The 21733-nt window shown below is 41.8% G+C and overlaps 3 protein-coding genes and 1 pseudogene across 3 annotated transcripts; 3 read left to right on the top strand and 1 right to left on the bottom strand.

Annotated features, from left to right (window-relative positions):
* The first annotated feature begins 100 nt into the window (after positions 1 to 100).
* Positions 101 to 2507, top strand: LOC111217030 (annotated as a pseudogene).
* A 1584-nt stretch (positions 2508 to 4091) lies between these two features.
* On the top strand, positions 4092 to 5626 carry LOC111217122 (claudin-4-like). The gene has a single exon (XM_022738850.1). The coding sequence runs from the start codon at positions 4220 to 4222 to the stop codon at positions 4850 to 4852; it is 633 nt and encodes a 210-aa protein (XP_022594571.1). The 5' UTR covers positions 4092 to 4219; the 3' UTR covers positions 4853 to 5626.
* Positions 5627 to 6763: 1137 nt separating this feature from the next.
* LOC111217182 (claudin-4-like) lies at positions 6764 to 8742 on the top strand. Its single transcript, XM_022738943.1, has one exon. The coding sequence runs from the start codon at positions 7218 to 7220 to the stop codon at positions 8175 to 8177; it is 960 nt and encodes a 319-aa protein (XP_022594664.1). The 5' UTR covers positions 6764 to 7217; the 3' UTR covers positions 8178 to 8742.
* A 3452-nt stretch (positions 8743 to 12194) lies between these two features.
* Positions 12195 to 21681, bottom strand: LOC111217181 (merlin-like). The gene is made up of 17 exons (XM_022738942.1): positions 21364 to 21681; positions 20966 to 21081; positions 20587 to 20712; positions 19944 to 20066; positions 19665 to 19748; positions 18931 to 18999; positions 18677 to 18759; positions 18481 to 18556; positions 18221 to 18358; positions 17978 to 18052; positions 17773 to 17886; positions 17528 to 17650; positions 17080 to 17297; positions 15681 to 15783; positions 14329 to 14459; positions 14070 to 14238; positions 12195 to 13306 (listed from the first exon to the last, which is right to left on the bottom strand). The coding sequence occupies exons 2-17, from the start codon at positions 21053 to 21055 to the stop codon at positions 13259 to 13261; spliced, it is 1770 nt and encodes a 589-aa protein (XP_022594663.1). The 5' UTR covers positions 21056 to 21081; positions 21364 to 21681; the 3' UTR covers positions 12195 to 13258.
* Positions 21682 to 21733: the final 52 nt, after the last annotated feature.

The following is a 21733-nucleotide window of genomic DNA, read 5'->3' as shown; positions in this document are numbered from 1 at the left end:
ATAAAAAATTCACAGTGGATATTTTTTGTTGAATTTGCTTCTTTGTCGCAGCTCAGGTTTTACTTTACTGCTGCATATCTGTGTATTTGTGTATCTTAAAATGGGAGGGCAGGGCCGGCAGATCGGGGGCCTGGCGCTGTGTGTGATGGGTGTTTTAGGAGTGTGTTTGGCATGCGGACTACCGATGTGGCGCGATACGTCTTTTGTGGGAGCAAATATTGTGACTGCACAATCGGTAAGTAGATATGCAGTACATCTCAGAGGAATTCATTTCACCTACTACATGTTAAATTTGATCATTTCCGTTGCATTGGCCAGCAGGTCTGCCATGTTGTAATGAAAAGGAAGGGGGTTCAGTGTGAAAGTGTATAGAGTGATGTGAATTGATGTTAGTCACATTAATGCTGGATCACACTGAAAAACATGTTTTTCACTTTGACTGACAAAATGCAAAAACCAGAAATTAGAATACCAAAGATTTTGAACTGAATTTGGATTTCTGCATGATTGAGCACATGAGCTGCTTCTCACCACCAAAAGACTTCGGGGGTTTATGCACCTCACCCCCATGAAAACTTTAGATCTTGTCCAGCCTTTAAAATCTCTGTGAAGATTCCCTCTGTTTCCGTCTCAGGTGTGGGACGGTCTGTGGTTACACTGTATCCTCCAGGCGACAGGTCAGATGCAGTGTAAGAGACACACGTCGTCCAACACCATGACCCCCGACATCCAGGCAGGACGTGCCCTCACGTTGCTCTCCATCCTCGCCGGCCTCCTGGGCTTCATGGTCACCCTCCTTGGAGGAGGCGTAGCCAACTGTAGTGGAGCGCCACCTGACCCCGTTGAGCCTCCGAACACGTCTTCCTCCAGAAAGAAGGTGCTGGAGTTTTACTCATATTGTGTGGACTGGGAGGTTTGCAGCTCTGTAAGGAAACGCTGTAAAAGTGTAAAAGTGTAGATTGCAGGAAGGAATTTGAATTCTTGAATTTCACTGTCTTAAAAACAACAAAAGTGAAGGGCAGACCAATATTAACCTCCTTGGGACCAACTCTCTGGTTTGCCAGTGGTAATATGAATGAGAACAAATTTATATAGTAATTTCCAACACAATTATGCTTAAAGGCCTTAAATTACATTTCAACACATGGCCCCTCCACAAGATCTCAAGAGTAACCACAAATGCAGCAGCCACCTTAACGCCGCTACCATTTCAGTTTGGATTGTGCTTTAGCGGCACATACTCCCGAGCAAGTTTGTAATTCATCAAATTACCACCAACTAATTGCCACACAGTGAGCCCAGGGCTGTTGATAGTCGGGGGCCCCAGGGCAGTTCAGGGCACCCAAACATAGAAAACCTAGAGACTCAGTAATCAGTCATGAAATTGCAATTTTAGTTCAATTAAATTCAATGTACTTGACAATGTGGATACTGACGTCAAGTTTCTCTAACAGTTCACAGTGAAGGAGAAAAACAATGATCGTTTGATCAAATCCCAACTTTTAAATGCTGTTTCACTTCTTTTCTGCGCGCCCTGAAATGACCTCTTAAATAAGGTTTTCCAGTTGCATCAAAACAACGCAGCATGTTTTATAGAAAAATGTAGAAATATTTGTTCTGCAAAACTGGGTAAATGAAGATTAAATTTACATTACCACAGAGAATCAAAGCTTTTGCACCACTGGGTGGTGCTATACATGAAGTCCAATCTGCTCACAGTCAAGGTGCTCTGTGCTTCTGCTTCATGATACTGAGTTTCACACTGAAAGTTTCATAACAAGCCGTGACTGATGATACAAATATTTTTCCAATCTGGTCTGTGAGTGATGCTGACGTACTGTTATTGAGTATTGAGTTGAGACATTTCATCATAATATCCTTTCTTCTTCCAGGCCTGTCTGCTGGGTGGCGTTCTGTGTGTCCTCTCTGGCATCCTGTGTCTGGTTTCAGTCAGCTGGTCAGCAGGAGCAACCATCTCAATCTACAATGACCCCTTTGTAGCTGCTGCCCTGAAGAGGGAGGTGGGCTCCTCCATCTACATAGGCTGGGCCTCCGCTGTGCTGCTCCTCCTCAGTGGCGCTCTGATCTGCTTCGTCTGCTGCGAGAAGGAGAGACCCCCACCTTCCTACCACTCCTACATGCCGTACAGCAGCAGCACTCGATTCAGCAACAGTTCCTCCCGCAGGGACACTCTGAAGTCTGATGTCATGAGGTCAAACAGCTGGAGGATGTTTGATCAATCGCCAAATAGGATGCTAGAGCACGTAGCCCAAGTGCATGACTATCACCCCCTGAATAAAGCTCAGAGTTTGGCTGGGCTCTATAATCATCCTCAGGGGACACAACCGGGGTCTGAGCAGGGGACTTTAGGCCGTAATCTGTCAAACAGATCAGGGACACCAGACGACGGGGAGGGCTTATTCATGGGAATGAAACCAAATCTGGTGCACGACGTTCCCAGCAGAGCGACAACGGTGCCAAATGAATATTATTACGATGGGGTCTAATCTGTAGGGATGGACTGTTTTCAAGAATGACTGACCACAGGAATCACTTAGACGTCAAGTGTGGTCACTGATCCTTTCTGTTTAAATATTAATCCGTCCCAACTATCGCAGCATCTTCTTCGGACAGATCAATAAGGTTTGATATTAATAACAAGCCTCTTGTGGCTGCAGCTTCAGGTTAAAGTATGGTGCAGCACACACACACTTGCACATAAGCACACACATATATATTCATGCAGAAATATAAATACATCCTGAAACACACACACACACAAACACACATAGATGCATTCTCACTTGCATACACATACATACTGATACACACATATGCGTGCATGTTATGCATGTATGTGTATGGATGTATGCATGTATGTGCAAGTTAAATATTCAATTTTGGCCGAGCTGGCTTCTCACATAATACTGAACATACAAGATGATTTTAACGACTTAAAGGCTATGTATCAGGAAATAAAATAAATAGAATAAGAATAATAAGTAACACATTATTTTAAATTATTTTTAAAATAATGAAGTAAATGGAAATACAGTCAGTCTGTCCTCCTAACACACATTTTATCAGATAGAATTAACAGGTTTCCTTTCAAGGAACCAGTTAGCTGCCGTCTTTATCGTTTATCGACACTTTTTAAAGATGAATCTAAGTTCCTGTTTAAACATCATCCTCCAGAGATATGGTTGTGATAAATGTGTCGACAAAACACAAACTGTTTTTAGCACTTTGTTTTTAGCCTGTGTGCTGGGCTATACGTGAAAAACAAGGAATATATAGCATTTCTTTTAATTATACTTGTATATCCATTTATAGTAATGGTTATTTTCCTTCACGTGGATATTTGCTTGAGGAAGAACTAAGAACTAAGAACATGGTCAAAATGTTTCTGATAAAAATGAACAGAGCTGTGACTCCAGAGTGTGTGTGCACTCTTTTTGTTCTGCTTATCTAATCAAATAAAAAGAAACACATTAAACTGGACACAGATGATGTTCAGCAAGTATCTGTTGTGTCCTTCCGTGACGCAGTGACTACTGGTGCTGAGCCACCACCGATAGAAGGACAAGAGGGAGCTTCCTCGCAGGGATGTCGTCATCTTTACATGCCATTACACTCCAAACATTAAAATGCCCGTGCTTTTACCCTCACTGTGAACGACTCTTAGATACTTCAGTGATACTGTGAGCTGCTTCTTAACACTTAAGACTTTCACATAGCTTTTTAAGGGATTTAATTTTGTATTTAGACTCAAAGTGAATAATGAATCACAACTGGAGGGAGTGAAAAACAAGTAAGTAGAAACTGACGTTGAAACTGAGGTTGCCATGATGAACTGACAGTTACATACTTAAATGTCCTCCGAGTAAATACTGAACATCTTTTAAACATAGTGTGCTGTACTTGTTATAAGGGGTTCTGTGTTGATCTCTGAAACTCTGCCGTGTCTCATTTCCACTGCTGCTGCGAAGCAACTGGTCAGGTGAGATGTCTTCACAAACCAGTTTCAGCTGAGAGCCCTCACCAGGAAACTCCTCCTCTGACTTAACAACAAAACCTGTCGGCAAGTCACTGTCGGCTTCTCCTCCGAGTGGGCAATAAAAACCACTACCTGCTCCTTTGTCTCCTCTCACACATAAATTACCCCGTCTCTCAGCAACGCACAGTCTTTCCTCTGTGACGAGATCGTCAGAGCTTCAGCATGGTGTCTAGCGGAAGGCAGATTCTGGGGACGGCCCTGGCCATCATCGGCTTTCTGGGGAGCATCATCATCTGCGCTCTCCCCACCTGGAAAGTCACGGCCTTCATCGGTGCCAACATCGTCACTTCTCAGGTGATCTGGGAAGGTTTGTGGATGAACTGTGTGACACAGAGTACAGGCCAGATGCAGTGCAAAATCTACGACTCTCTCCTGGCCTTGCCTCAGGACCTGCAGGCCGCCAGAGCACTCGTGGTCATCGCCATCATCGTCGGGGTCTTTGGGATCCTCCTGGCCGTGGTCGGGGGCAAGTGCACCAACTTTGTGGATGACGAAAGGCAAAAGTGCAAAGTGGCCATCGCTGCTGGAATCATCTTCCTCATCGCAGGCCTCTTGGTGCTCATCCCCGTCTCCTGGACCGCCAACACCATCATTCGTGATTTCTACAACCCCCTCATGACCAACGCTCAGAGGAGGGAGCTGGGGGCCTCGCTCTACATCGGCTGGGGTACCGCAGGGCTGCTGTTCCTGGGTGGGGGTCTCCTCTGCAGCTCCTGTCCTCCCAGTGATGAGAACGACTATGACGTGAAGTACTCCAAGGCTCGCTCTGCGGACAGCAGCAAGGCCTACGTTTAGATCGTCAGCAGGAAAGAGATTAGACAAAGAATATATGAAACGTTCACCGTCTGTTTGTCCCACAAAGACGAGTCAAGTTCAACCATTTAGAAAAAGCATCTGTAATGTTGTTAGAAAAGACAGGAGCTTCTACAGGATGCCACTTAAGCATGTGTTTTAATTTGAAAAACATGTTGTAAAATGTGCAGTTTTTTTGATTCTTTATATGTGAACATTCAGTTTTTTTGTATTTTACACAAATTTCTTTGTATCTTTTGTTTATGTTGTTAGTTATTAGTTTCACACACTGATATAACAAGTTCTCTATGACGTGTGTGAGATTCAGAGCATGTTTGTTAAAAACTGCTGTGTATGAAACACGTTGTGTATTTATCTTTAGCCGTTACGTGTCTGATACTCCCTCTCTCTATCAAACTCACTGAATATTGATGATCAAGTGACTGATTCTGTGTTATTGTGTTTATTACTGCATGACATTAAGATGTAAATCATATCTACATGTATGTGAGCATGTGCAATTACGTTTTTCCATCTTGTTGCTGCTGGGTTTTTTTTGTGTTGCAGTTGCAGTGATGATAAATGCCAAATATCTGGTTTGACAAGTTCACATGGAAGAATCCTTACAAACAGGCTGTGTGACTATGTGTTCTTCCCGCCAACGAAACAATGCTAAATAAACCAAGAGACTGATTGATAACTCTGTGTATATGTAATATTTCCTCTTTTTATCTCTTTTTTTTAACTTTTGCATAAGAGGATGAGAAGATAAAAAGAGATATTGTTAATAAAAACAAAATGTAACATGTTTGGCATTCACAAGCAGTATATACAAATTTTACAAATAGTTTATAAAACACTATAATGTAGTTTAAGCAGTTACAAGCGTTTATTAATATTATTTATTAACAACTATGAGCTAACTCCTCTTGTGGAGACCCATAAACGGAGGCTGGTATAATACAAAATATATCTTCACAAATAGTTATGTCCTTATATTTCTTTATATAGTGTATTTATGTGTATAAATAGGAAGACTTGATGTAAAAATACAACACATATACGCTACTACACTTAACTGACTCTTTGTGTTTGTTTCCAATGACAATATTGATGTTTATATAAGATAAAATAGTTTGAGTCCTTCAAACATACTTTTTAGTTTAGTCACAATGTGGAAAATAAAAGAAAAGAATGGACACAGAAACTGTCCCTCTGAGCTTTACAAGGACAGTGAGATTAAAGATTATTTTTTGAGCCTGATTAAAAGGTTTGGTCGTGTCGTGTGTGTGTGTGTGTGTGCGTGTGTGTGTGTGTGTGTGTATGGGGAGGGGTTTCGCATGTTTGGAACAGGTTTTTCTGCTGCTGTAAACTCTGCTAGAATGAAACTGGTTGACTCTCGGTAGATTGTGTTCCACATTGCTCTCCTTTTTGTTACACAAATACATCCTGCATTCACGCATTATTCACATGTGCAAGCGCATTGCCAGGAGATCTGTAAACACACACACACACACACACACACACACAGATACATTGAGAATGAGCACAGAGATTACATCTAAATAAAATCACATTAAATTCCTTTTTTTTTCCATTTTCAACCCATTTCAGCGTTTGTGCAGAGAGATGGTTTATGAGAGAATAAAAACAACAATTCAGCCCCAATGACAGTGTGTGTTATAAACATGTTTAACGCTCACAGGCCTGTCATTCTTCCTGCGTTATCCGATGCTTACTGCTTCCGAAATAATCTCATCAAAGATAACAAGGGCGGGAATAAATGATGTCACAGTTTCACAGCTACCTCTCCCTCTCCCTCTCTCTTTCTCTTTCTTCTGTTAACCTCCTCCCCTTTCTTCTCCCTGTTGACTAGGTGTGGCGCATCCACACCTGACCAGTAGCACACAGGCAGCCGCTCAGGTGACAGAAAAGAAAGAGCACTCTCAGGTAGAGAAGCTACTGAGAGAGAGGGGGAAGGAGAGGACAGCAGTTGGGGATACGGAGGGGGGAGGGACCGAGTCACAGGAAAAGTAAGGCTGTAAACAAATGAACTGAGACACACCTGGAGTCAAGTAAACGCTATTGGGGGCCGGACAGACGACTGAAATAGTCAGAAAAGGCTGTGTGTTCCTGAGATAGTTACTTTACATTGTAACTGTGGCAAGAAAAAATGGAGGTGTATGAAAACTGCAACATCACAGACTGAAAAAGAAAAGCTCTGAGGGAGACGCAAGAGAAGAGAAGAGAAGAGAAGAGAGACTGGAGTGAAAGCAAAAGGAGCTCCACCGAAACAAATCAACACATCAGGGCACCTCTGTGGGGATTTCTCGAGCAGCTTCAGAGATCTTCCCGCCTCTGCTACACCATGGCCTCCATGGGGATGCAGATGCTGGCCAGCGCCCTGTGCCTCCTGGGTTGGGCAGGGGTCATCATCAGCTGCATACTGCCCATGTGGAGGGTCACAGCCTTTGTGGGCAGCACCATCGTCACCTCCCAGACCATCTGGGAGGGCATCTGGATGACCTGCGTGGTGCAGAGCACAGGGCAGATCCAGTGTAAGCCGTACGAGTCCCTCCTCGCTCTCACCGCTGACCTGCAGGCCGCCAGGGCTCTCACCGTCCTCGCCATCACCACAGGCGGCATAGGCCTGATCCTGGCCTTCGTTGGAGGGAAGTGCACTCGCTTCTTGGATGAGCAAGGAGGCGGGGCAAAGGGCAAGGTGGCTGTAGCAGCAGGGGCGGTGTTGATTACCACAGGACTGCTGTGTTTGATCCCCACATCTTGGGCGGCTGGGGCGGTGGTGAGGAAGTTCTACAGCGCGTCCATTGATGCTCAGCGGAGGGAGATTGGAGCATGTCTCTACATCGGCTGGGGAGCATCCATCCTGCTCATTCTGGGAGGGGGTTTGTTCATCAGCTCTGCGTGCCCCCTCAAAGCCCATGATGCAGACAAAAGCCCCTCCGTCCGCTACCTGGTGGTCCGCTCCTCCAACGGGTCCAGCCAGGCAGCTTCTCATCGCAAGGCTCAGCCTGTCGGAGCCGTCTTCTCCCGGTCTCAAAGCTACGAGGGAGCGTCCACGAAGTCTCAGCCATACACAAGGCCTCCCTGGGAGGACAGACCTGAGCAGGGCAATGGTCTGGAGTCAGAAAGGTCATGGGCACCATCAACAAAGTCTCAGGTGAAGAGACCGGAGTCGACAAAATCTGAACAGAGTGAGGCGTTGTCGACAAAGTCTCAGCTGAAACAAGCAGAAATGGAAGAGGATTCATCAGTCAAGAGTGACAATGAGGATGCATCCTCAAACCCAGCAAGAACATACCTATGATGATGGGCACACACACGCACTTACATTTAACATACCATAGCGAAGTTTAATGTCCTGGGAGTTATTTAGAAGTAGTTGTTTACTTATTTTTGTGACGTAAAGTAGCTGATGAGGTATAATTATCTTCAACTCTGAACTATATTCATCAATATGCAGGAAAAATGTTACAGCTTTAAGATGTAATATGCACTAAAACTGAACTTCAAACCAAATACACAAATCCAGGTGCAAGTGAAGTATGTTACAGTTGTATTTTTTTTTAATTGTTAATTGTGCTGGCAGTTTTTTCCTCACTGTTTAAAATGCCCTGAGCCTGAATCCATTCATATGTATAATGTTACCTCAGGCGTTCCAGGTTGTCTGTGTCTGTTGGACATACTGTTTGCCTGAATGCAACATGAGAAAAAAAAACCTTTTGTGTTGCATCAGCTGCAAAATTGCTATTGTTAACAGGGTTTCTGTAAAGATTCAGATGTTGCTTTTTATCTCAACTGTGAAATGTGATTTGAAGTTTTATTTTATTTGGACAGATATTTACTGACAGATACATTTACTTTTCAATAAATGACTACAATGTGATCAAGGAAGTCACAGCCTGTTTTCAACAAGGGTTATTAAACATGCAAAAATGTCAGAGATGAGCTGAATAGATCCTTTCAGAATCCCTCCTGGACTTTCAGTCCTCCTCCTGGCTATTTAAATCCACAGGACAAACTGGTTTGACAGAGAGTGTGTTTATGGTGGATGTGTGCAGTGTTAGCGGAAGAGGGAGCAATGTGTTCGTAGAGGATCCAAGATGAATTTCAGTGAATCACGTTGTTCAACATGTGTTGTTTTGGTTTTGTTAATTCAAATATGATCATTATCTAGTCATAATCTAATACTGTCGTCACAAATGTTGAAATACATGAGTTTTACTTTTTTTTAAATGGAAAAATACATGATTGAAACCTGTAAAATTCTATTTACTAAATACTGTGACCTACATACAGCAAATTCAAAAGCATAAAGAAAGAAACTACAAAAATAAGTAGGTAAATAAAACACAGTGGAGCGAGATGAAAATGTAAGCTTTTAGAAAACAAACAATCATTTGATGCCACACAACTACATTTCAGCAGTGGCCCTGTTCAGACCTGGTATTAACGTGCGTCTTCAGTGATCCGATTATAAGTGGTCAGCTCCAAGTTCGTCAGTTCACACCTGGCTTGCGTCTCCACATGCGTCTCGATTGACCACCTGACAACAGATCCGTCTGTCGATTGGCTAAAAACAACAATACCTGTTTATTTGCATGTAAAGCGAGAAAATTAGATCTGATCACAAGTGGTCAATCGAGACGCATGTGGAGACGCATTTTAAAGTCAGGTGTGAACTGACGTACAGAGCTGACCACTTGTGATCGGATCACTGGAGACGCACGTTAATATGAACAGGGCCTCTGTGGCTGCAGGTGCCTAATTAAACAATTGATCGGCGGGCCTGCAGTGGGCCCGCGGGCCGCCAGTTGAATGGGCCTGGTGTACTGTATGAAGCTGTACTAAAGCTTCACCACTAGAGGGCAGCGTTTCCCTGCTGTGTGAAAGGTTTCAGCTGCAGTAAAAACCTACAGACTATAATTACTTCATTTTGTTTTCAGATGAAAATGAAGAGTTGTCTTCAGTTCACAGAAAGTCAGATAACTATGAAAGCTTTGCTGTCAAGTTGTCAGTTCAACAAGTTATCATAATAGCATGTGGCCTACATTACCACATCCTCTCCTTCTTGTCTCTTCCTTTTCTTTCTTCCCACGCTCCCTCTTGTCTTTCATCTCTTTCTTAAGCCTCTTTTTTTTTTTACCTCCTTCGATGATTTCTCTTCCTCCTTTTTCCCTCTTTGCCTCGTCTTTGTCAGATTTGGAGGCGAGTTCCTGAAAAGACACAGACAACATGTTTCAGTATTTTCTCCTCCAAAGGCTAAATCTGAAACCAATTTATAATCCAACTAGTGATTATTCAAATTGAAAAATGATCAGGTGATGTGACTTGCCTCCTGCTCAATATTTTTCTAAGTGAGGTGCTGAATGTCCTCCTCCATCCTGCTGGCCTTGGCCTGTGTCTCTGTTTGTTTGTCTTGGAGGGATGGATCATGGGCCAGAGAAGAACCTGTTCAATTTTTGTGTGAATCCAGTTAAAGGGGTGGATCCAGGATTTTTTTTTTAAAAACATCTTTCCTTAACACTGCAAAACAAGGCATTTTTCGATATTTTTGGTGTTGACATCTGTGAGTTTGTACAAAAGATCCAGCTAGTCATCCAGATCTGGTGCTTTAATATTGATTTTTCTATTGTAAGAGCTACACAGACGAGTAGGATTGTTTGGCCTCGAGAAGTTACCTGCTCCGCTGAGGGCCATTCTAGTTTTAAAGCCGTCCTCCTTTTCTTTCTTCTCACATCTGAGTCTGTCCTCCAGAGAGTTAACTTTTGTCTGCCACTCAGTCTCGCTCTGGTGGATCTCAGTCTCCAAAGGTTTTTAATCTGGCCATGCGCTCCAGGGTTTTCTCTACCAGCGCCATGGTTTCAGTCCTGGCATTGGTGATCACCTCATCCTTGTCCTGAGCGACGTGCTCCACCCTCCTCTCACAGCTCCCCTGCAGAGCTGTGAGCTCAGCGACTGCCTTCTTCTCCCTGACAGTCAACAGACCCTCCCACGCTGCATTGAGCTGTGTGAGCTCCATCTCTTTGACCTGGTCACACTTTGCCTTGAACTGGTTTTTCCCTCAGATGTGCATCTGTAGAAACTAGTTTTAATACTGGATGTAGTGATAATTGGCTACATTTGATCTTCACTAAATAGTATGAAAATAAACATCATGTAGTTTGAGTTGCAAATTAAGTGTACACCTGTTACATCCATTACAGGTTTTCAGTCTCAAATGATACTGCAGCAGGTCTTTCCTAAACACATGGGAGTAATATAGACTATAGACTGCACTACAGCAACATGATAAATGCAAATGGCCACAACTCAGTGGTCAAGAGACTGACACATGACATTTTGCACAATTCATCCTTATCCAAATTGCAATGTCTGCACAAGCATCATGCAAACAGATACGTTATTGTATGATCAGTGTAATGAAATGATATAATAACTACAGGTTACAGATCAAAGACAAGACGTTCCTGTGAATATGAATTTGCAACATTTTGTCACTTCAGAGTAAACCTATAATCCCCCAGCGTACGTCATTCCTTAACAATGGACTTGAATTTGGCAGAAAAATCCCATTATAGAAAATGAAAACAAACAGTAAAGTTCCCCACAATGACAGACATCAAGAGAAAGTGTGTGGTGATGTTATTTATGGATTTATAGCACAAATAAATAAGATTAAAAGATGCAAACTAAAGCACTTAAGCAATGCGTTGATGAAAAAAGAACATTTTCACTTGGACATCTGACACAATACTATTTACTCAATGCCAAAGTAAACCTTACTCATTGATAACCCAGTCATGAAGGCAATAATGAACCAATCAATTATCGCTGTTCAGTTCATAATGAAGTCATTCTAATAGTACGATCCAAATAAACAAACAAGCAGATTCTCTGGCTGTACATTTGGCATCCAGCCTCTCCCTTTTTGACAATGTAATGAGTGTAGTTGAGTAAAAGTTCACTCACATGACCCAGTGCATCTACTGCAGGTGAACATATTTATCATGTGCACCACTGTTAGACTAATCCAAGTTAAATGAAAAACAGCCTGTTCAAAAAAAGGTAAACATGAATGGATACCATACTGTATATCTCAGGGGAAAAACAGTGATTGTCTCCAACACTAACCCTGAGAAAAGAAAAAAAAAAAAAGAAAATAAGAAAGCCATCAATTTTCTATTCTGTAAATCAGTCAGGGTATGAACTCAACCCCAAACTTAAAGAAACCCCTAATGCTAAGACACATGAGCACAATGATATCAAGTAAAACCTTAGTAACTCAAATCATAATAGTAAAAAATAAAGTTCAAGGCACATCAACAGTCTAGAGTACAAAATATAAAATCTTGAAATGGCAGAGCTCAAGCTTGTAATTGTATACTACATTTATGTTAACTACCATGATGACGCACTAGAAAACTATAAAAGGCAACTGTGTGTTGTTATCAGTAAAGGCAGTTTATGAACTTCGTAACAGAAACAGCAAGAAAACACTTTTTTTTAAAGACCAGAACAAAGCTCCAACACTGAATCTGACATTTTTCTGGAGTGTCGCCTCTTGACAAGGTCCCTGCACACACCTGCTCCTCAGACCTGGACTTTACTTTGAGTTGCAATGACTACTTTTATAAATTACTTTTATGACCAAGATCACAATGCTAATTTTCACATTACATATCACTGATTAAGAGTGATCTTTAGCGTATATTTAGTACTCATAGCTACATTCAACAACAGCCTGCTAAACATATAATCAGAAATTTGGGCATTCGGGTTTGAGAAACACTTTGCTGGTTTGAAAGAAAATGGCCAAAAACTTCTGTTTACAAAATCAGGATATTTATGCTTTTTGAAAATGTCCTCGGCCTGAGAAGGATAATTTACTTAATTATATCTTATGCAGGAACTTTGCCTAAAGCCGGTTTCTGAAAGAAAAAAAAACACATTAACTTAATCCCTGCCCCAAAATGTTGTTAAGGCATTTATGTATAACTTGTCATTAAGGTTTGATTCTAAGCATCCCCTAAACCACACAAAAAACATCATCAAATAAAACCTCAGTCTACATCCATCCTGAGCACCATATCCTGAATCAGTGTTAGATATATGGCACAAATGAATGTGTTCATTACATATGAAAGAAATATGGAAGGTGCTGTAGTGTGTCAGGTGGTACAAACTAGTGTGGCAGCCTCTGCAGGCAGCCAAACTAGCGGCTGTTAGTTGTTGAGGATAGATTCAAAGTCTTTCCAAAGCACATAATCATGATGTAGGTGTGTGTCTGTTTGTTAGTTTCAGCCTGGTAAAAGTTAACCAAACGTGTCGAGAAAATACTGCATGACAACAGCTGCTGCCCTCCTTCCTCATCTTGCAGGACTAGCATCACACTTCTTCAAAGAAGGCCATCTGAGACATGTACGCAGAGTTTCGCTGCAAAACAAGACAAGTGTGAGCAGTTTGAGAGAGAGAGGCACAGGTGGCTGAAATCAGTGCAAAGAAATGTGCATTCATGGTGTGCTTAGAAAATTCAAAGACAAGAAATATGTATGCAGTTACATAACTATGTACCACTACTGATGATTACAACTGTGCTTCATATGCACCACATCTTTAAACTTTTGTCTTTATTTGCAGGTCTACTGCACAGTCACTGCATCACTTAGCTAGGCTCACTATATACTGTCATTTTAGCCTACTCAGAAATCCCATCATTTGGCAACCATGTGGTGATTGGAAATTGCATGGGGTTTGTTACCCTTTATGTGCTAAAAGTTTTCAACACAAAGCAGTTAACTGTATATTAAAGTAAAGAGGAGCAGGATTTTTGTGCGACAGTTATATAAGAACCGTTATGACAGGATTATTATTATGACAGGATATTCAACACCTTAGCGCTGTCAAAAATGTGCTGATAAAAAAAAGAACTTTTTTTTATTTTTTTATTTCCATTTGAGAGGAATATTTTTAGCACTACAGTTCCCATTATGCTTTGGATAATCCAAATAGGAAGTCCAATGTTGCCAAGCAGTCAGCGATTCAACTGTGGTCTGTGCGTGAACCCATTATATGAAGCGGTAGACGGAGGGAAAACTCTGAAAGCAGTATTGTTGGCTATAAGCTATAAGCTGACAGGTCATCAATTATAAATAAAATTAGTCATAAGAAGATGATCGGGGGATGTGATCATACGTACGTTGCTGTGAGGTATGTAGACAGGCTCCTGAACGTATCCCCTGGCCTCACCGTGGAGGCTGTAGAGGCCGGCCTGTTGCTGCTGCTCCTCAAGCTTCAGAGACTCGATCTCTGACTTAAGCTCCTTCAGCTGATCCTGCAGGTGTTTACTCTTCTCCATGTACTCAAGCCTGTATCAATGCATGGCAAGATATCATATGGATGTAGAGCAAAGCTGTCATTCAAAAATGTTGTTGCAGGGGATTTAAACTCCAGCTCACCTCTCTCTCTCAATCTCCATAGACAGCCTTTTCATGTCTGAGTCCTTGAAGTCTAGGCGCGTAGATGCTGATTCATAGCCTAAGTCGGCTGCTTCAGGAGGAGCGGGTGGAGTAGAGTAAGCTGCTATGAGCTGGAAGACAGTTAAATAAGTAGATACATTCATAAAGGTAAAGCACATAACACTACCACATTACTATTTGTTGACACACAACAGCAATATGAAGTTTAACTTGATGCGCATAAACTGCAAGTAAATGTTCCAATCATTTTTGACAGCTCTTACTCTCAGTGATGACACAAAATGAAAGCAAACTATTCCTGTCTCTATAAATCCACACCAAAATTAAAGACTTAAAAACATTTGTTATTCTCTTGTTCGGTGTAGTTGTAGTTCTCTGGCCAAACATTTCCTGTGGGGAAATGTTTTTCCTTCCTTTTCAAAAACATAAAAGTTAATGTGCTACTACTTGTTTGCTGCAAAGGGTACATACAAGGATAGATACAACATCCAACACGCATCTACGTAAAGCTGGTTTTATCCCAGTCTCGTAAAACCAACCACTTCTCTGGCAGTTAAGGAGATTCTGTGAACTGACAGACCAGATGGTTTGTTACACAGAACCATCTGGGCAGGCTCCGTTGGAAATTGTTTGGAAAAGGGCAGGCGTTTTAAAAAAACTTGGCAGGTGATTGAATGAACCATCTGTCTATCACTGTCAATCAGGGGCTAACTTCAACCAATCACATTCTGCATCCTTCCCATTTGCCCCAGCGGAGCCAGTTGGTAAATCAAACACTTGCAGAAGCCGGTCGGGAGAACGAGCGAAAACATCTTTTCAATCGGGAAAAGCCTTCAGTGCCATTCTTTGCTCTTTTTTCTATTATGAAATAATATCCTGTTCTGAGATGATTGATGCTATGGTGTCATCCACGGTAACACCTTTAGACCTGCCATTGTTGTTAATGAACAGTCACACACACGGCCATAGCTCAGGCCGCCGATTGGTCTGAACTGCTGTGGTTCGGCCATAAATGAAAAGAAGATAAGACATTCTGGGAAAAATATGAAATCAATAACTGCAAGAGAAATAAATGATGCAGTTTGTGGAACAACAACAATAATCCTCTTTAAAAATAATAACTCTTGAAAGGTACTGAACATCACAGTTCAGTGCATTTTAAGTACCCAAGCTCATAAGTGACCTTTAAACACAGCAGGTTATCAGATGGCTTTGTATTTCACAGATATTCAATAATAACTTTCTGAGCAAAAAGAAGCTGCATCCATCCACAAAAAGGCATAACAAAGGCATCACAAAGAGTACACCAGCAGTATCATTGATCACCGTACAGGGTATGTTGTTTTGGTGATCTCCAGCAGCTTCTGTTTGGCTCTCCGCTCAGCGTCCTTTGCCTCCGTCAGGTCCTGTTTCAGGTGATCAGCCTCCTTCAACCTGGAACCACAGGTTTGGTTAAGTCAAGGCTTCTGGAAGACAGTAGTTGTGTTATTAATGTACGATAAGTACTTGGGTTTTGACCTACACCTTGTAGGGCAACTGTGACATGGAGCTACAACAGAGAGAAGAGTCCTATAAATGCTACATTCTGGACACACAGTAACTATGGCAATAGTGAAAGATGCCAAACTAACCTGTGTTTCACTAAGATGTTGAAAATGGAAAGTTAATTGTGAATGAAACACATTCTATATGTCTGTCTGACATTTTTTTCTCTTTGATTCAAAGGGGAACATCTGTAACCTGCTCCTCATCGTTCCATGTGTGTAACAGTGTGAGGCTACATTAGTCGCTACTAGCATAACGCACGTTACTCTCTCACCAACGTTGCATTGTGGGTAATGACGGTGCCAGGTTTTGACAAGGAAGAACAATGCATGGAATAAAAAAGACCAATTTTGATCCTTTTGGACTTGATTGCAAGACTTTCAATGTTACAGGAGAACAGTCATCGCACTTACATGAACTTAAATAACGAGCTTATACAGAGAAACAAGGTTACTTGGGTAATCAGGGAACGTGTTTAAAGGCATTGGAGTAACCTGGTTACTGTAAATCTGCTTATACATGCAGCAGGTCAGTCATCAGATTTCTCCCCTGCCACTGACTGTGGTAGTGACAGCAGACTGTGACTGTCTCTCTCCTGAGGTGCTGACTCTTTTTTTTTTTTTTTGCAGTGTGCGTGTCTGAGCTGAAGCTGCATGGTGCAGTGAGAAGACAGGCACACAGAGCAGAGCTTTCCCTCACAACGTGAATGCGTCTGAATTTGACAAGTCATCAAATTTTCAGCATGGAGACCAATTTATTTAGAGCTCTAGAGGCTACTTTGTGTTCGTTTCAGTTTCAGTCGAACTTATTTTCAATACAAAAACACATGGCTCTTCATCCAGCCATTCCACTGTTACTTTCCCTGTCTGCAGTCTTTTGTCATGCACGTGTGTACCTAGACAAAGCAGATTATAAACCTGGTTATCTGTGTTCTCCTGGTGAAATCACCTGGGGGACTCGGGCTTCTGATTACAAAAACCAGGTTCTCATTTACAAGACATTTAAGAAATCATAGAGAATTCTTTATATCTATATCTGATTTACCCCTGGACATGGCTGATTATGGTTGAACCCCTGCAGTGATCAACTGTATTTCATTTATTCACTGCAGCATAAGTGGATGATGTAATTTAATTGAGGAAAAATCAAGAGAAAAATATTATAAATAATTAGCTGATTCCATACCTCCTCTCAGACTGCTCCACCAGCTTCACAGCCAGCTGCTCTGCCTCCCTCATCTTCTGCTCCATCAGCCTTTTCTCCTCCTTGGTCTTCATGGCGGTGACCTCTAACCTCTGTCTCTCCTGCTCAGCCTCTGCAGCCTTGTGGGCCAGAAGCTTGGCCTCCTCCTCAGCAATCTGGGCCTTCTCTGCCAGAAGGTCCGCTGTCTCCTCAGATCGCAGCTGGAGAAAATGCATTGCATTTTTACAAACTAGTATGAGATAAACGGTGGAACAGTTAAGGGATTAGCATGATGGTGGAATCTGGCTCTATAACGCAGACAACAGAATTTTAGTACCGCAACGTTTTCTTGGGCCAACTTCTAGCATCATTTCTGTCATGAAATCAACGACAGAAATGTAAAGCTTGCTGCCAAAGCATGTTCACACAAAAAGGAAGATGAAGCTCTCACCAGTGCCTCATTGGCCAGTCGCGCCTCGTCCTGCAGCTGGAAAAGTCTCCGTTCCATCTCTTCTTTTGCTCGTTCTGCTTCCTCCCTCATCTGTTTTTCCCGTGCCAGGATTTGGCGCTCCATCTAGACCGAGGCCAAGAAACCCAATTAGAGTAAAAGTTTTGCAGTTTCCAAATGTATGCATAGAGCACATCCCATCTAATCTGTTATTCGCATTGCTCCAGCGGAGTTGAGAGAGCACCGACCTTCTTGCGGGCCTTCTCCTCTTTAGCTTGAGCCTTCATCTGCTGCACTTCGATGGAATCCACCTTCCTCCTCCTCATGAATAGATCATGGTTACCGATACACAACTGCAGGATCTAGACACAAACCAGCAATACCTTACTTCATATAACTTTCATTTAACTTTGTTATAATTGAACATTTACAAGGACAAACAGGTGAACCAACCAGTTTGTTGACACGCAGCTGGGATGAGTAGAACTTGAAAACATCTTTCTTCTTGTCCAGGGGTTTGATTGTGAACTGCAACATGGAAAAGTTAAACATTTCAGTTCCTCTGACCTGGTCATACAATTTGCTCAGCACTGTTTCGACACACAGTGCAGCTCTGAAGGCTTTACAACAGAGAGAAACATAAAATGCAGACTGTAAACTGTCTGTGGAAAGAGACTGAGTCCATTACTAATTTACCTCCTTTTCACTATAAGAGATATTACGGATGTCGCTCCAAGGGAAGGACTTGTTCGGGTTGAGTTTGCTGTTGGGGCTGTAAATGTGAAGACCTTGAGCATCCACTCCCAGTAACAGGTCTGTGTCCCTCTTATTTTGCTGTCAATGTGATGTGAAAAACAAACGTAAACCAACGGGAGAGTCATTTTTTAGGCTGTATTTTTCATGATATCATGCAAAATGTACCTAAAGAACATCAAAACACAGTAATTCACACTCACAGTGATGGCAAAGTAGCTGACACCGTACATCTCAAGGTCCTGAGCAATCTTTAGGTATTCCATCTCAGCCTCATCCCTGTACAGACAATGTAAAATATAAAGAAGAGAAGGCAAATCAACCCATGATACTTGAACTACAGAATCTAGGACTACACCTTTTGTAAGGGTGTTAATTTCTCCGCTGGGTCAGTCCTACCTGGCGATGCCTCTGTGCTCTGCATACCAAGCTGTGATCTTCTCCTCCCACATGTCAGCTGTCATTTGATATTGCATCAGAACCTGGGATGCACACACAGGATCATAATATATACAAATATGCACACAGGCACACAAACATTGTCTAAATGCTGAAATATTAAAGCCCACAAAACAGACATTTCCTACGAGTGGATAACCTGCTAGAACTCACTTTTTGTAAATGGTCGAATGTGTGTAGTACTGGATACTTACTCGTTTTGGCAAAAGCTCATCTTGTGCCAAGAAGCCTGGTTTGTGAAAGTTTGGGTCATAGTCTCCATACTGTGATTGAGATGAGTGACAGAGAGAAGAAAAGGAGAGAAAAAAAGAACGAAATTTGGGTGTTAATGTTGAGCATTAGCAAAACTTAAAAGCATTTGCAGTCTGACTGAACACACAATATTTTTTTTGCACCATCATTTACATCCAGGCAAAAATATTGTGACCACTCAAAGATGAAGCACATAATATAGATTATCTCGTTAAGACGTCTAGGTCTGAGATGTATTAGATGATTGAACTGACAATAGTGTGTTGAGCGATCATAGAATAAGCCTGATCCATGGCTGCTCCACCTCACAACTTACAGGATTTAAAGAATCTGCTGCAAATGTCTTGGTGCTAGATACCAAGGGGAACCTTCAGAGGTCCTGTAGAGTCCGTGGATCAGAGCTGTTTAAGCAGCACACAGACAACCAACGGCATGTTAAACAGGGGTTATCATAATGTTTTGGCTGATCAGTGATCTGCTCTGTGAGTAAGTTTATCCTGTGTCCAATGTTGAGAGCAAAACTCAGTACACAACAGACAGAGAATTATTCCTGTATTTGTTGGTCTCATGAGTGGACTTAAATGGACTTAATGTTTTGAGATACAGGCAGGACAAGCATCCTGCAGGTGCAGTAAAGGACCATTACCCGTACATTAACCTTGCACAGCTCTCTTACCTTTGCTTGGACAGCATATGATGCCAGCAGAACAGATGCTTCAGGGGAGCAGAATATCTCTTCATCTAATATCTGTTTTTTCACCTAAACAAGAGTTTGAAGACATGTATGAAAATGTATTGACCCAAGTCAAAATGTTTCATTCAGCTCTCTAAAACATGGAGATGAATTCTACCACCTATGTGCACAAAATAATACCATCACCAAAATCTCCAAGTGTTTGTACAAATAAGATCAGACTGAAAGTTATTTCACAAGAAATGTTATCGGCTAGGTTACCTGTAAGAAGAAGAGGTGCTGAGTAATTTCTTGGACCAGTTCCTCTTCTACTTTTTCTGGGAAGAATTTAGCCAGGAAATGAAACGTTATGGGAGAGTCCTTGGGAACCTCCTGGTCCAAGACCTTGGTGAAGAAATAAACAACAGAAAAAAGGACGTCAAAAGTGCACAATAATGTGTTCAATAGACTACACAATTTACACAATCAATTGATTATTCAAGTAATTTATCAAGCAAAATTGACAAACATTAGCTCTTTCCAGCCTCTTAGATGTAAGAATTTGCCGTTTTATATCATTGTGAACTGAAAATCTTTCGGTATGGACTGTCTGTCAGACAAAACAAGCAATCTTACAATGCAAGCTTGGACTCTGGGAAATTGTGATGGGCCTCTTCTGCTATGTTCTGACATTGTTTAATTACAAAAATAATCCAGGGATTAACTGACTATGAAAAATAATTGCTAGATGCAGCTCTATAATCCAGATTTACCTCACCTTTCAAATTTTGGGTAACGCATACAAATCATCGGCATTGTGCAAAAATGTTTTCACCACATGGTGTCTGAAATAACTTTCAAGTCATGCATTGTTTTGAATCCTCATTAGCCAGTTTGACCTCCACAAATTCACTCGTCTACTCACCCGTTTCTCTGGTTTCAGCCAGGCGTAAGTGTCCTTTACTGTGTACCTGAGTCCAAAGAACCAGGTCTCCCTCAAACCAACAGTGCGACACACCAGGTCAAACAAGTCTTTACCTTTCCACTTCACCTGAGAAAAGCAGTGGGCGACAAAGAGATCAGTCATATTTTATGTGCAGGAGATTTCAGGCTATTATTTAGTTTGCTGGTCCTTGAATCAGAGATAGTTAATAAATGTGAGCCAATAAATGCTTATACGTGCAAATGCAAACATATATATGGCTATACATTGACCTGGACAAGGAAATGATCATCCATATTCTTCTATAAGACATAGATGAAACATCCTTCCAGGCTCAACGTTTGCCTAAATAAATCCCTACCTCACAGCTGAACTCCATTTCAGCATCCATGGTGATAACTTTGACTTTGAAAGTCTTCGGCTGTTTCTTCTTTAATCCTAGGATGGACATTTTGAGGGTGTTTCTTTCACAGAAACCTGGGGAAAGACAACAGAACTGCTTTCAGGATAAAACATGGCATTTTAAAATGATAAGATGGATAAACCCAGTAACTTAAACGACACATTTGAATGAGATTTACAATTGTAAACATTTGGACAGACTCATGCCACAAGTTCTGGCAGTTAAATGTTATTGGATCTTGGAAATCACCCATCAGGCGACACGAATTTAATGTCTCCAGCGGTTTCACACAGGAAATATCGGTCACTTCTTTGTTAAACACTACGTGTATTTGAAATGTAGATGAGGCTCATTACCAGGGAGTAAATTTAGAAACTTCTGCCGTCCAACAAGGCTCAGGAGAGGCTGGGCTTTTTGTTGGGGGACACCAATGCTAAGCTAACTCCTATTGACTAAACAGCGTTAGCTTCTCAGCTATGCCACGAAAACGGACCAAAACAAGTTGTAGAAAGAGCGGAACTTTTGATTCTCCATGATGAAATTTACCGAACGACCGGGCTTCGTAGCTATTAAAGTTTTTATAGGTATAGAAACTGTTTAGCTAACGGTATCGGCAGCTACGTGTTTTAGCTAGTTAGCTTGCTGTTAAAAAGTCAGAACGACTTTCCAGGAGATTTTTGTTTTGACTCCCACTCTACAGGTGGGAACATGAATAGCAGCTTGGGA

This window comes from Seriola dumerili, unplaced genomic scaffold (genome assembly GCF_002260705.1).
Source record: "Seriola dumerili isolate Sdu_G_001 unplaced genomic scaffold, Sdu_1.0 BDQW01000040.1, whole genome shotgun sequence".
In the NCBI taxonomy this organism is placed as follows: Eukaryota; Metazoa; Chordata; class Actinopteri; order Carangiformes; family Carangidae; genus Seriola; species Seriola dumerili.
Note: the sequence above shows the minus strand (reverse complement) of the source record. Positions and strands in the feature narration are given on the sequence as shown.